The 15963-nt window shown below is 39.5% G+C and overlaps 1 protein-coding gene across 3 annotated transcripts; it reads right to left on the minus strand.

The window, feature by feature from the left end:
• Positions 2329-15138, minus strand: STEAP1 (STEAP family member 1). 3 transcript variants are annotated; one of them, XM_005679303.3, is made up of 5 exons: positions 15003-15138; positions 9249-9337; positions 6375-6887; positions 5429-5593; positions 2329-2690 (listed from the first exon to the last, which is right to left on the minus strand). In XM_005679303.3, the coding sequence occupies exons 2-5, from the start codon at positions 9330-9332 to the stop codon at positions 2433-2435; spliced, it is 1020 nt and encodes a 339-aa protein (XP_005679360.3). In that variant the 5' UTR covers positions 9333-9337; positions 15003-15138; the 3' UTR covers positions 2329-2432. The 3 variants fall into 3 exon arrangements, with proteins under 3 accessions (XP_005679360.3, XP_013818831.2, XP_005679361.2); XM_005679304.3 differs by having other exon boundaries at positions 2350-2690; positions 9249-9363; positions 15003-15085; XM_013963377.2 differs by lacking the exon at positions 9249-9337 and having other exon boundaries at positions 2345-2690; positions 15003-15103.

Below are 15963 nucleotides of genomic sequence, written 5' to 3' on the forward strand. Positions count from 1 at the left end.
TCAGTCTTGCAAAACATCTCCTGGAAGGGCCAGCCTTTGGAAGGGGTTTGTTAATCTCTTCCTTTTGTTGTAGCTATTCACAGGTGGCACTTCATGGCAAATAGATGGGAAAACAATGGAAACAGTGAGAGACTTTATTTTGGGGGGCTCCAAAATCACTGCAGATGGTGATAGCAGCCATGTAATTAAAAGATGCCTGCTCCTTGGAAGAAAAGTTATTAACTTTTTTATCAACCTAACCTAGACAGTATATTAAAAAGCAGAGACATTACTTTGCCTACCAGGGTCCATCTAGTCAAAGCTATGGTTTTTCCAGTAGTCATGAATAGATGTGAGAGTTGGAGCATAAACAAAGCTGAGCACCAAAGAATTGATGCTTTTGAACTGTGGTGTTGGAGAAGACTCTTGAGAGTCCCTTGGACTGCAAGGAGATCCAGCCAGTCCATCCTAAAGGAAATCAGTCCTGAATACTCATTGGAAGGACTGATGTTGAAGCTGAAACTCCAATACTTTGGTCACCTGATGTAAGGAGCTGACTCATTGGAAAAGACTGATGCTGGGAAAGATTGAAGGCAGGAGGAGAAGGGGAAGGCAGGAGGAGAAGGGGAAGACAGAGGATGACATGGTTGGATGGCATCACTGACTCGATGGACATGAATTTGAGCAAGCTCCAGGAGATGGTAAAGGACTGGGTACCCTGTCCAGCTATCAGTCCATGGAGTTGCACAGAGTTGGACATGGCTGAGTAACTGAACTGACTGAACTGATTCACAGATGGGCAGGGTCAGAGTATCTCTCTATGTGCTGAACAAAGGTGCTTTAGTTTAACAGTCAGGCAGAGAGGCAGGGTCCTCTTTGGCAGGACATTATGTATGACTGTAATACTAGAAGCAATGAAAAGCAACTCAAAGAAATAGTTTTCAATATGGAGTCGAATTGACAACACTTTGGCCAATGTATTAAAGTTAAACTGAGTTTTACCTAACTCAAATGTAGAAAATTGAACTTACCTTTTTTCCTGGAAAGCCTGAGTTTTATTTTGCCTGGGTGTGTATCTGAACTTATTCTGCTGCTTTACTTGTATACTCATAATCCATGTGTTTTTTGAGATGGGTGTTATATGAATAACATCCAGTTACAGGAAAAGAAGATTCTTTAACAGCAATCATAAACACTGGATATACTTGTGTGGTAGATTTAGATAACTTAAAAATTTTTTTTAATTAAAAAAATTATATAGTTATATATATAGGTATAGTTGATTTATAATGTTAATTACTGCTATACAGCAACATGATTCAGTTATACAAATATATACATTCTTCTTTAAAAATATTCTTTTCCATTATGGTTTATCATAGTATATTGAATATAGTTCTGTGCTATAGAGTAGAACCTTGTTGTTTATTCATTCTATATATAAAAACTTGCATCTTTTAATCCCACTCACCCACTTCATCCCTCCCTCTACTCGCTCCCACTTGGCAATTACCAGCCTGTTCTCTATGTCTGAGTCTGTTTCATAGATAGGTTCATTTCTGTCATAATTTAGATTCCACATACAAGTGATATCATATGATACTTGTCTTTTTCTGACTTACCTCACTTAGTATATATAATCTCTAGTTGTATCCATGTTGCTGCAAATGGTATCACTTTTTTTTATGGCTGAGTAGTATTCCATTGTATGTAAGTACCGTATCTTCTTATCCATTCATCTAATGGATATTTAGGTTGTTTCCATGTTTTGGCTATTGTGAATAATGTGGCAATTAATACTGTGGTGCATGTATCTTTTTGAGTTATAGTTTTATCTGGATATATGTCCAGGAATGGGATTGCTGCCTAATATGGTAATTCTATTTTTAGTTTTCTGAGGACCCTCCATATTATTTGTCACAGTGGCTGCACCAACTTACATTCCCACCAACAGTGGAGGAGGGTTCCCTTTTCTCTACACCCTCCCCAGCTTTTGTTATTTGTAGAGGTTTTAATGATGGCCATTCTGACTGGTGTCAGGTGGTACCTCATTGTAATTTTGATTTGCATCTTTCATAATTAGCGATGTTGAGCATCATTTCATGTGCCTATTGGCCATCAGATAGTATCTTTTTTCATGGCTTATGATAACTTTTAAGGAGTATCAGGGACTGATATTCTAAGGCCTTTTATTATTTATAATGTTATGTAGTCTGATAATCAGATGTGATTATTTTGTTATGCTCAGCTTTACTGAACATATGGAATGTGCTAAAGATTAATTTCTCATTCTTAATCAAATCTGAAAGAAAATACACACATTTCAAACATCACCCATAAACAAAGAGATATGTTAAGATCCTCAAGTGGTCATTTTATTAAACAAATACAAATTTGAAGTGTTTATGATAAAATATATCAATATTCGATAAAAATGTGTATAAACAGCACTTCTACAACTGAGAAGACATCTCAGTTTTATTAATTTTGGTGACATCTTCCCAACCATGTCTAATCTTCAGTATCTTCTTCCTCAAGCACGGCAGGAGTAGTATGACTTTGCATATCAGGACAACAATTGGAAGGAAAACGGCTATCATGAAAGTTGGAGGTGTATGCCATACAAATTGTTTTATATCTGCCCATTTATTCCAGGCAAAAATCAATGCATGTATTGTACCCAGCAGAAGGGAAACAATTCCTAGCTTGCTCTGCAAAAGAGAAAAAGAATTATCTTGGTGAGGATGGTTCATTAAAAGTTTATTTCATCCTATATCATCTAGAGCTGCTATGTTGGTTAGAAATTCTTCCATTCATCTGTTATTGTCCACTCGACTCTTTCCACTCTTTCTACATGTGGGTAATGCCTTTGTCTCCAGGCTATTTGAGAAAATTCACAACTATTCTCCTTTTGGTCTCAGATAATCAGTAACACTGTCCTCCCTTTCTCCATACCTTGTTTTTCTCTCTTATGATATTTATTTTATGATGCTCTATCCCCTGTGTATTTGCCTTAATTCTGCTTAACAAGAGACGTCTAAACTCAGAAACTCTGTCTTATCATCACAGGATCCCTGTAGAATCAACACAATGATTTGCACATTTTAGGTTCTCAATAAATATTGGTAGGTTGACTGAAGATCAGAGCAAAATCAACTTATACTAGTGATCTTTACCAGTTATGAAGGCAACTAAAGTGATTCAGTTTGAGCAAACCCCAAGAGATGATGAGGGACAGGGAAGCCTGGCAGGCTGCAGTACATGGGGTCATGAAGAGTCAGACACGACTTGGCTACTGAACAACAACAACAAAGTTATTGACTATGATTTTGGTATATTCATACTAAAGTGAATGATCTTGGCCTTTGTCTAAAAAATCAAACAATTTTGATAAAGTGAAAAAACACTAACAATTATCTCAATGTTTGAATAAAACAGAGATATGTAGACATAGACGTGAAGAAAAATCTTAGCCTGCACTGGGATACTTGGCACCATCCAGATAAAGTTATAAAAACAATGTTCACCTATGTAGTTTTGTGGCATTCTGACAATAGTTCTTCTAGATATCTTTTGACTTCTATTCACATTATGGGAAATATTCACTAGACTGCTAGAATGAATCCAACTCACAATTATTCAGCAGTGAATAAGCCCCAGTGAATACAATCAAATAGCTAAGTTTATGATTTTAGATGTAAATGTCCAAGGTAAATCATAGAGTAATCAGTTCTTAGATTGCTAATGAAAAGTTTCTAGGTTATTAATTTAAAAATATATGTAGTTGGTTGAAGATTAATTTACTAAATTTGTATTGTGTACATGTTATGGGCTAGGTTGGAGAAGGCAATGGCACCTCACTCCAGTACTCTTGCCTGGGAAAATCCCATGGACGGAGGAGCCTGGTAGGCTGCAGTCCATGGGGTCCCTAAGAGTCGGACATGACTGAGCAACTTCACTTTCACTTTTCACTTTCATCCATTGGAGAAGGAAATGGCGACCCACTCCAGGGTTCTTGCCTGGAGAGTCCCAGAGACGGGGGAGCCTGGTGGCCTGCTGTCTATGGGGTCACACAGAGTCAGACATGACTGAAGCGACTTAGCAGCAGCAGCAGTACGGGCTAGGTATTCTACCTTGAGTGGAATGGGATGGGTTGTCAAGACATAGTGCTTGACTTTGTAATTAAATATGTAAAGTGATGCACAGCATATGTGTGACAGGCAGAGCAGTGTAAGAAGGAAGTTATTTAATGAGGAATAGACTATAGGCTATTATTTAATGGCTATCAAGCTAAACCCACAAAATCAGCCATTATTATGCTTGGAAAACATGGCACCATCTCTTAACCACATTTGAATAATTCAGAGGGAGACATTCTTTCCAGCTTAATCAGATGATTAAGGAGTCTGTTGGAGTATATGCATGGATGTGTAGAAAGGACAGTGAGGATTAGCTGACATTGTGAGATTTCTAAAGATGTCCACTTATAAAAGATAGAACATTGTGGTTTAGCATCTTGGCAGTGCTTAGGACTGAATTAAGCTCAGCCTTTTGAATATTGTCAGACATGGATCCCCTTGTGAATTCTGGCACATTGTTCTTTTTAGGGTATAATCTACCACTAGCAAGTTAACCTCGGTCAACTTGAGATAATTTTGAATTCCAAGAATATTGAGAAACTTCAAGTGAGTAAGTTACAAAAAAACTAACTTGGAAAAAGAAGCCTTTAAAATAAGATACTAGAATAGATAAAATTCCATAGTTGGTAGATAAAACTCCATAGTTCAAGGAGGATAGCACAAAGCCATGTTAACTTAAAAGGCATGAATAAAGTCAGAGACAGACAATTTTTTTTCTTCTATTTTTGGAGAACTAAGTAAACAATATTGAATTTCTAAAACATCAAATTTGTTGTTATTAAACAAGATAGCAAATGGTCTAATGAGTTTCAAATGTTAGAAATAATATTTTTCTTTGAGTAATGCCTTTTGTATGTGTCTAAAAAACATTTCCCGTATGTATAAGCAAGAGAGAAAATGACAGAAGAGCACACTTTTTAATTGGAACAAGTGTGAGATCTTCGTGATTGGAAAACCATGTTATTTTTTATGGGTTAAAGTCTATATGCGTGCATGCCAAGTCACTTCAGTCATGTCCGACTCTTTGCTACTCTATGGACTGTAGCCTGCTAGGCTCCTCTGTCCATGGGATTCTCCAGGCAAGAATACTGGAGTGGATTGCCATGCCCTCCTCCAGGGGATCTTCCCAACCCAGGGATCGACCAAGACTGAACCCGGTCTCTTATGTCTCCTTGTCATTGGCAGGCGGGTTCTTTACCACTAGTGCCGCCTGGGAAGCCTATACACTAAGGTCTATACACTGGATGACATTATAAGCACAAAAAGATTTACCTTGCTGAGGAGTCAGAGTTATTTCGTATATAATTTACCTGAATATAGTGAAATTCTCTCCACGTCAGAGAATCACTCACAGATGGAATAGATGTCACAGCCAACAGAGCTAGTATTGCAAGTGCCATGATTCCCAGTGACACATAAATTTCCATTCTCCAAACATCATGTTCAATCCAGGCATCTTCGTTATTTTGCTGGACCTAACAGAGGGTGAAAAGAGGAAGGAAAAATATGCAAATGACACTTGTTTCCAATGTAAGACCCTCCTGCTATGCTCCCTCTACTGTGGACGACCTGATAACCAGCTGCACTTAGTTGCTCAGTCATGTCCGACTGTTTTCGATCTCAAGGACTGTAGCCCACCAGGCTCCTCTGTCCCTGGAGATTGGAGTGGGTTGCCATGCCCTCCTTCAGGGGATCTTCCCAAACCAGGGACTGAACCAGGGTCTCCCGCATTGCAGGCGGATTCTTTACCATCTGAGCCACCAGAGAAGCCCCCTGATAACTAGAGGCCTCCACAAATTTATGATGGTATTTTTTGCATTTCTCTAAGAGAAATGACATAGGCGCTATTAACCTCCTTCTTTGAATGCAACATTTATATAATCTGTTTTATTAATTTATATAATAGCTAAAGGTTAGAATTGTCATATGTGGTAAAGAAGCAGAAAATTCTGAGTTACCATTAAAAATAAACCTTCTGAGGGTGGCAGAAGATTGAAATATGGCTCTGTCCATGAACAAAACACTTATTTATGTTGTTAAAGTTCTAGCTTACTATTTTCAGCCTAAAAAACATTCCTCATGTAGAATTATACAACTGAGCCTAGTAAAGAGTTATAAAAAAATTTTTTTTTAGAACAGACTACTTTCTCAACACAGGGTTTCAACATAGGTTTGGGGTACTGATATTAAAATAAGAAAGTTGATTTGTTAGGAGACTTGGACTTTTTAGTTTAATGGTCAGCCATGTCATCCTACCTGTTGATATGCCCAGTTCAGCAACTTATATCTGTAGGATCGTCTCATCGGATAGGATAAACTGTAAATTGCATGTAGTACAGCAAAAAAGAAACTGAGAAGACCAAACTGCTTTCTTGTTACCATCCATCTATCCAACCAGTGTGGGAATTTCTTATACTTAGTTCCATTATGAAGCTGCACAACTGCTGCTATCACACCTGGCAAATAAACCAGTGCCAAGAGGGTGATGGAAACCATTGGCAAGACTTTGTTGATGACCAGGATTGGAATTTTATAAAAATACTGTTGATGGGAAGTCACAAAAGGGTGAATTATTTCCCTCAGAAGAGTGTAGAGAAAAGTCAGAGATGATACAATAGCGGCGATTTTAATTGGCAAGCGCCACTTTGGAAAGAGTTTCTGTTTTTGCTGAAGCTCTGGGGGGCAATCAAAATCATCAAAACGGGTTGTTTGGTGCAAGTGCAAAAGCACAGGTCTTTTCAGCATGCTGATCTCTTCTGAGTCTTTATTCTACAAAGGAAAGAAAATAAACATCTTAAAATTGAACAAAACAATGGGATGTCTCTCAAACTAATTACTTACTGTTCATTGTGCTTATCAGTAAAAAAGGACATTTAGAACCCTACTTTCGGATACTGATTAAGTGAAGATGGCATACACTATGTGGCAATGATCAAAGGTGCACTTAGATATCCTATCTTTGTTGGCTGCGGCTGCTGCTGCTAAGTCGCTTCAGTCATGTCCGACTCTGTGTGACCTCATAGACGGCAGCCCACCAGGCTCTTCTGTCCCTGAGATTCTCCAAGGCAAGAACACTGGAGTGGGTTGCCATTTCCTTCTCCAATGCATGCATGCATGCTAAGTCACTTCAGTTGTGTCCAACTCTGTGCGACCCAATGGACAGCAGCCCACCAGGCTCCTCTACCCACAGGATTCTCCAGGCAAGAATACTGGAGTGGGTTGCCATATCCTTTGTTGGGGTTCTCCATAATTTCTGTTACTTATTTTTCTTCAAGTCAGAAGAAATATATGCTTCAGATATATTTGCTAGATCTCAGACCACTGTGTTTCTATCTTGAAAGCATAAAAGAATGAAATAATGCAACTGGGAAACAAAAACTGAAAAACTAGAAAAAAATTCCAGTAATCTTTGGTAAAAATAATAACACATAAATTGTCATAGTCATATTTGTTTTATAATTTTTTTGGACAACTCTCTGTGAAGATCTGAAGAATGAATTTTTCATTCATTCAAGTACAAAGGACCAAGAATAATACAGTCATTACTATTAGCTAAAAACATGTAATTTGCATCATGTAGTCTTTTCAAAAAATTAGTTATTATTGGAGTATAGTTGATTTACAATGCTGTGTTAGTTTCTGCTGTACAGCAAAGTGAATCAGTTATACACATACATATATCCACTCTTTTAGATTCTTTCCCCAGATAGGTCATTACAGAGTATTGAGTACAGTTCTCTACGGTGTACAGTAGGTTTTTATTAGTTATCTGTTTTATATTTGGTAGTGTATACATATGTCAAGCCCAGTCTCCCAATTTATCCCTCTCCCCCATCCCATAGACTTATATTCACAAAATATTTCATTTTTATAAATACTAACAGATTAATTGTTAAATGGTACAAAGACTATGTAAGGAGTCAAATCCCACAAGGATGATCTATTTCCTGAGAAAGTTATATTTCTTTACCCAGTTGCATTTATAGGTAGTCAACGATTCAAAAATTTGCATTGAGTAGTTTGTCACTTCCACAGCTGACTGATATAACAGCAAATTAAAAAAAAAACAAAATAGGAACTTATATTCAGTGTTTCATGTTGTGTTACTTTATGAATAAATTTCTCACTCAATATGTTATTTCTAATTTCTTATAGCTCTATATGCACACCTATAACATTTCAATGCTCAAAATGACGTTAGTGATTATCTTATTTCCTCACTTTCTGCAGAGTAACTTTAATTCACATAGTTCTGTATCATTTTTTGTGTTTAAAAATGACCTCTTGCCTTTTGACTTTTACTTTCAGTAATAAATCACTGCTACATCCAGTAATTTTTCCAATTACTCCATTTAGAAGGGAGCTGAATGTGATATAGATTCTGCCATCTCTGCATGTTAAAGTAGTCCACTGAGATCAATTTTCTAGTTAAGGGTGAAGAATTATGGGACAGCAAGCGAGACAGTTCACTTGAAAAATGAAAATGATTTTATGTACATTTTAGACAGGATCTACTTATACTACTTATTTTTTTCTGTTAAGACAACTAAGATAAAATAAATACTTTTGGTTAAAACTGTAATTGATATCAGTTGGAAAGATAAAAAGTTTGGAACCAATATTTTCCACCACTCATTAAGTCAGATAAGTTAGTAAAAAGCATTTAATCTTGATGTGGGGTAAAAGTGTGACAGATGATTCTTATTCCAAAATTGAATTTATTTGGTTAAATAGTGAATCGTCAATTAACTTGATGATCTCTTGGTAAGATGCCATGTGCCTATGAAAAAGCACACTTGTGAAACTAGTGTTAATGGGCATTGATGACTTGTTCAAAAACCTTAAACCCACAGAATGTTAGAAAGAATTGCAAAGGCCTTGGAGATGATCTGGTCCAACTCTCTCACTTTATAGATAAACCAAGACCCAGGATTTTCAGCAACTTATTCAAGGTTATTTGGCTAAGTTCATGACCATCAAGGTACAACTTCTCTTATAGCCCACAGTGCCCTTTACCCATCACAATATCAGTACCAGGAATCAGAGCAAAGGGTGAAAATCACTTTTTTATAACATTAGGAGATACTGAACAGCATTTGAATTATTTATAGATTTTAATTATTATTTTACCAAATAATCATCTTCTTCTAGATTTCTCCTAGGCTTCATTTTCCAAAGTTCTTCTTGGTTTGTGATGTCTTGTCTGCTCTCCATTAATTCTATAAAATAGAATGGCTTCAGCCACCTATGAAAATAAAAATTACTGTCTTCATCTTTATGCTATTTATGATATTAATGTTTGATAGGGAAATATGAAAAATTAACTCATCTGAGGGCTAATATGAGAAAATACAGTTTAAAATACAGTGACTGAGTGACTCATTTAACCTCATATTATAGTCTGTAAAAATTCGAACAAGAGCTCTTGGGTCAATAGTGAGTGTATTTCTTTGTCCAGCTATCAGTGCAATGAATGACCCAAGTATCTATATGGAATTCAAAGAGTCAGATGTTGCCTTTTATTTTAGGAGACTTTAACTCCAGGTGTTTATTTGGAGGAAAGTCAACTCCCCTCAAAGATAAGTAGAATTGGGAATGCAGTTTTTCAAGAGTAACAATATTGTCAGTGGTGGTTAGAGTTTGATGATAAAAGATTAAACTTCAGGAAGCTGTGTTTTAATAGACTTTTGGGGTTGACATGAATCTGAAACAATAGTGAAGTGATTTTATGGGGATATGTATTCTTAGTTTCAGAAAACAAACAGAATAGACAGTCTAGTAAGGTGAACCCTAATAGCACCATGAAGGACTGAAATGTTGTATATTCAGAGTGCCATTTTCCCATCAGAGTTACAGACGTGGTTTTGTTGGTAAGACATGCATTTCTAGTATTTTTCCAGTGGGGTTGTTGAGATGTAGTCAATCACTGACATGCCCACTCTCCTGGTTAGCCCCAAGGAAATTATTTTGTCACACTTCCTACCAGATAAAAGAACCTAATGAATTATGGATGGAGGTTTGTGACACTGTAAGGAGACAGGGATCAAGACCATCTCCAAGAAAAAGAAATGCAAAACAGCAAAACAGCTATCTGAGGAGCTACAAACAGCTGTGAAAAGAAGAGAAGCAAAAAGCAAAGGAGAAAAGGAAAAATATACCCATTTGAATGCAGAGTTCCAAAGAATAGCAAGGAAAGATAAGAAAGCCTTCCTCAGTGATCAGTGCAAAGAAATAGAGGAAAATAATTGAATGGGAAAGACTAGAGATCTCTTCAAGAAAATTAGAGATACCAAGGGAACATTTCATGCAAAGATGGGCTCAATAAAGGACAGGAATGGTATGGATCTAACAGAAGCAGAAGATATTAAGAAGAAGTGGCAAGAATACACAGAAGAACTGTACAAAAAAGAGCTTCATGACCCAGATAATCATGATGGTGTGATCACTCACCTAGAGCCAGACATCCTGGAATGTGAAGTCAAGTGGGCCTTAGGAAGCATCACTATAAACAAGCTAGTGGAGGTGATGGAATTCCGGTTGGGCTATTTCAAATCATAAAAGATGATGCTGTGAAAGTGCTGCACTCAATATGCTAGCAAATTTGGAAAACTCAGCAGTGGCCACAGGACTGGAAAAGCTCAGTGTTTATTCCAATCTCAAAAGCAATGCCAAAGAATTCGCAAACTAACTGCACAATTGCACTCATCTCACATGCTAGTAAAGTAATGCTCAAAATTCTCCAAGCCAGACTTCAACAATACATGAACTATGAACTTCCAAATGTTCAAGCTGGTTGTAAAAAAGGCAGAGGAACCAGAGATCAAATTATCAACATCTGCTGAATCATTGAAAAAGCAAGAGAGTTCCAGAAAAGCATTTATTTCTGCTTTATTGACTATGCCAAAGCCTTTGACTGTGTGGACCACAGCAAACTCTGGAATATTCTGAAAGAGATGGGAATGAATACCAGACCACCTGACCTGCCTCTTGAGAAACCTGCATGCAGGTCAGGAAGCAACAGTTAGAACTGGACGTGGAACTACAGACTGGTTCCAAATCGGGAAAGGAGTATGTCAAGGCTGTATATTGTCACCCTGCTTATTTAACTTATATGCAGAGTACATCAGGAGAAAGCCCGGGCTGGATGAAGCACCAACTGGAATCAGGATTGCCCGGAGAAATATCAATCACCTCAGATATGCAGATGACACCACCCTTATGGCAGAAAGCGGAGAAGAACTAAAGAAACTTGATGAAAGTGAAAGAGGAGAGTGAAAAAGTTGGCTTAAAGCTCAACATTCAGAAAACGAAGATCATGGCATCCGGTCCCATCACTTCATGGGAAATAGATGGGGAAACAGTGGAAAGAGTGGCAGACTTTATTTTGAGGGGCTCCAAAATCACTGCAGATGGTGACTACAGCCATGAAATTAAAAGACTCTTCCTCCTTGGAAGGAAAATTATGACCAACCTAGACAGCATATTAAAAAGCAGAGACATTACTTTGCCGACAAAGGTCTGTCTAGCCAAGGCTATGGTTTTTCCAGTAGTCATGTATGGATGTGAGAGTTGGACTATAAGGAAAGCTGAGCACCGAGGAATTGATGCTTTTGGGGTGTTCATTGGAAGGACTGATGCTGAGGCTGAAACTCCAATACTTTGGTCACCTCATGTGAAGAGTTGACTCATTGGAAAAGACCCTGATGCTGGGAAAGATTGAAGGCAGGAGGAGAAGGGGAGGACAGAGGATGAGATGGTTGAATGGTATCATCGACTCAATGGACATAAGTCTGAGTAAACTCCAGGAGCTGGTGATGGACAGGGAGGCCTGGCGTGCTGTAGCCCATGGGGTCTGAACTGAACTGAACTTTCTTTAACACTTCGCAGATCCTCACCTGGGCTTGGTGTAACATTTTTTAGGAAATGGAAACATATGATGTCACAATATTATTCACTGTTTTATTAGTTCTAAATTTATTTCCATAGGAATACATCACCAATTTGTCCACTATGAAATTCAATAAGAAAACAGATCATCTATACAACCATTTGACTGATAGAAACATTCCAAGTGTTTCTGAATTTTGTTTTTGTTGTTTAGTTGCTAAGTCGTGGCTGACTCTTTTGTGACCCCATGGACTACAGCCTTCTAGGCTCATCTGTTCATGGGATTTTAGACCACTTGTCATACTTTATTAAGTGGAAGATTGTTTCCAGTAGTTTAAAACATATCAAAACACTCTCCAACTTAAAAAAAAATTATTTGTTTTTATTTTTTAGCTGTGCTGGGCAGCATGTGGGACCTTAGTTCCCCAACCAGGGATCAAACTTGCATCCCTTGCATTGGAAACACAGAGTCTTAAGCACTGGGCCACTGGGGAGGTCCCCATTTTCCAACTTTTAGAGGTTTGAGCTTCACAAAGAATAAAGAGGAGCCATCTTTACATAATGCCAACATGTGCCTTTGTCGAAGTGCTCTGAGAACATTTTCCACATGTTGCTTGTTTCAAAATTTCACAATATTCCTGCTACAATTATTTGTTTTGGTCTACCCACATTTTTCCCCCACTTATTTTTATGATCTAAAACACATCTCCTATGCAAAGAAATGCCCTCTTTTGGCCACAGATGTGGGCATGTGACTCAGTCTTGACTAATGACAGTTCTCTATTCTGTTCATCACACTGATTATTTGGGGGATGGTACACATCTCTATTTGAGCCAAATAGAGTCCTTCTCTGATATATTTATATTTAGAAGTGGAAGATAAATACAAGATGTCTTTAACATTTTGTTATATTGGGATGATACAAGCCTCCATGCCTTCTTCTGCATGCTGAAAGGAGGAAAGTGTCTTCAACAGGACAGAAGAAAGCCAACACACAGGAGCCTAGGCAACAAATGGGGACAGACACAGAAGAGTCCTGGCATATTCAAGTATTTAGAGTCTCTGAAACCAGATTCTGAATTGTTTGGTTACACAAGCCAATAGATTACCTACTTTGCTTGTTAGTTTGAATTGGGTGTGTATCATTGGCAGTTGAAAGAGTTTCGAGTACAGCATATGCCAATCATCAAGCATCTATGAATGCAAACCTATGACCGACAATAAGGAGGAAAAGGAGAAAAGAGATTTCATGTCTGCTCTGGAGCAATTTATAGTCTATTTCCTTAAGAAGTATTATTCCAAATCATTTGGTGATCTAACCAACATTATTGTTGTGGTAATTTGGGAGTTTGTATGTGACTAGGAATACAAGCTCTATCTATTGTAATCAAAGACAAATAGTTCACTATGTTTAGGAGATGTTTTAACTGTAAGTTTCAGGATGGTAAAGATTGTAACATACAAATCTATGCTTATTCAATATTAAGTTGTTAATCATACTGTGAACAAGGTAGGCAGTGGGAATATAAAGTTAAATGAGGTGGAGATTCTGCCTTCAAAAACCTCAAAGTTTAGGAGACAAGGCAGGCATTTCAAGAACTGACTACATGGTGGTGCAGTGTATCGGAAAGGAAGACAGAATTTTATGGACAGAGGGAGGCATGAGCAGGGTGAAGCCCATCCTCTGGCCCTGGCCCTGGGGCATCTAGCAAGCTGGCAGAATTTGCTGATTGAGGGCCACTGGGTATAGAATCTGGGTGAAGAGCCGGAGTGGCCCTGTGGAGGTATCCAACCATTCATCTGTGTGGTAGGAAGACCATGCGAAAGAGCAAAGGAAAAACCCCAGGCAGCAAGGGAGCTTGTTAACTGTGTGGCCCACAGTCCACTTTGTGCCCTGAAGCCAAGAAAATAAAATATCAGTCAAATAAAATATGTTGGTTTCCCTCACACATTAACCAAATATATAATTTAAGTTCTACAATAAAATTTTTTCATCAACAAAAACAACAGGAAACAGCACAGTATTCAGATGTTAGGAACTCCAGAATTTGATCCATTAAAACCCAAAGCCTATTTCTGATGTGACTGTTCCATTTGGCTGTACCAGGACCTGATGTTCCTGCTAAATATTGACACAGCCCGATTGACTTATGTTAATGTCAAACAATTTAGAATATGAAGAAACTCAATGACTGGGATACATCGTGAGTTTTGTTGCATTTCCAAACCTTCTATCTATACTTTCAACTGCAAACTACCACATTTAACCATGTGAACAGGAGATATTTTTCTTCACTGGGCCGTGTTGTTAGGCATGTGCTTAACATTCTGTGCTAAATGAGCGAACTTTTATTAAATGAAGAAGAAAAAATTTTTAAACAAAAAAGGAACAGAGTCGGCAATTTGGAAGTGTTGGTAAATTTTACGTCTACAAACTTCTTCCAGTGGTTTTGACCTCTGACAAATATAAAGCCTTGATTGACTGGAGGGAATTTGAACCCCAACGCAGTTCCTGAGAGTCAGACTAATGTTCCCAGGACTTAAAATAAAAGCTTTCTGTTACAGGAACCCTGAAGACAAGTTGCACGATTTTAAGTGCTGTGTACCAATCATTCATCAGTGCTATACAAACTCGTGACGCTTTTGCCAAGTTGGAAAACTTGCCATCGGAGCCCGACCTTAGCACAAACTTAACAACCCATCATATCCCCTGAGTCCCCAGCGAGAAGGTCCTTCTGTGAGTCCCTGTCTGCCAGCCCCTGGACCGGCCTCAATGGAGCTGTGTGCTCTGCGGAGAGTTTGCTGGAAGGCAGCGTCTCCCGAAGCGGCGCACAAGGGGCAAATTAAGCTGTGCTTGCCCGCAAGCGCCGCCGCCGGAGTCCTGGGACAGAACGCAACCCGCTACACCCCTCCCGAAGCTGGGAGCCGGCGCCCAGCCTCGCAGGGACACCCAGAGGCAGGGAGCAAGGCGAACCAGAACGATTCATGGGACTCACCCGCTTCTCGGCGTGACCTGACGGTAAGTTGCGGCCGCAGAGCCAGCCCGGAGGTGCCAGTCAGCCCCACGCGGCGCCGGTGCCTCCAGAGAGCTTGCCTACGCTCCCGGGGCAGACCCCGCCTCCTTGTCAATTGCCCGTCCAGCGCCACCTGCCGGTGCCCGGCGTCGCCAGGCTCCTGCTTGACTGGACAGTCCTGGGAGGTCCCAGAGCCCATCTTAGGTTTTTCCCCTACTGAGCCATTCGACCACTTCCGATTTTCTTTCAGAGAGCCGGGTCCTCTGCCTGAGGTCGACTCCGCGCCCTCTCGAGCCTCGATTTTCTTTCCTTTCCTTCTCTCCGTCCCTCTCTCCCTTCCTTCTCCTCGGCTTTTTTTAATCTCCTAACTATTCAGCATTCATACAGTTCTTTAAAGCAGTGGTTCTCAAACTCTATCATGAATCCCCCGGCTGTATGCGCCCGCGCCCGCGTACAGGTTCAGTAGCTTAATCGTGTCCAACTCTTTGTGACCCCATGGACTGTAGCCTGCTGCTGCTGCTGCTAAGTCACTTCAATCGTGTCCGACTCTGTGTGATCCCCATAGACGGCAGCCCACCAGGCTCCCCCGTCCCTGGGATTCTCCAGGCAAGAACACTGGAGTGGGTTGCCATTTCCTTCTCCAATGCGTGAAAGTGAAAAGTGAAAGGGAAGTCGCTCAGTCGTGTCTGACTCTTCGCGACCTCATGGACCTGCTAGGTTCCTCTATTAGTGGAATTTTCCAGGTAAGAATGCTGGAGTGCCATTTCTTTCTCCAAGGATCTTCCCTATCCAGGGATCAAACCCACGTCTCTGGAGTCTCCTGCATTGGCAGGCAGATTCTTTACCATTGAGCCAGCTGGGAAGTCATGCGTCTCCTGTAGGGCTTATTGAAACACCGATCTGTGTCCACGCCCACCCTTCCTCCTTCCTCCCCCTCCGCTGT

The sequence above is a fragment of the Capra hircus genome, chromosome 4 (assembly GCF_001704415.2).
Source record: "Capra hircus breed San Clemente chromosome 4, ASM170441v1, whole genome shotgun sequence".
Classification (NCBI taxonomy): domain Eukaryota; kingdom Metazoa; phylum Chordata; class Mammalia; order Artiodactyla; family Bovidae; genus Capra; species Capra hircus.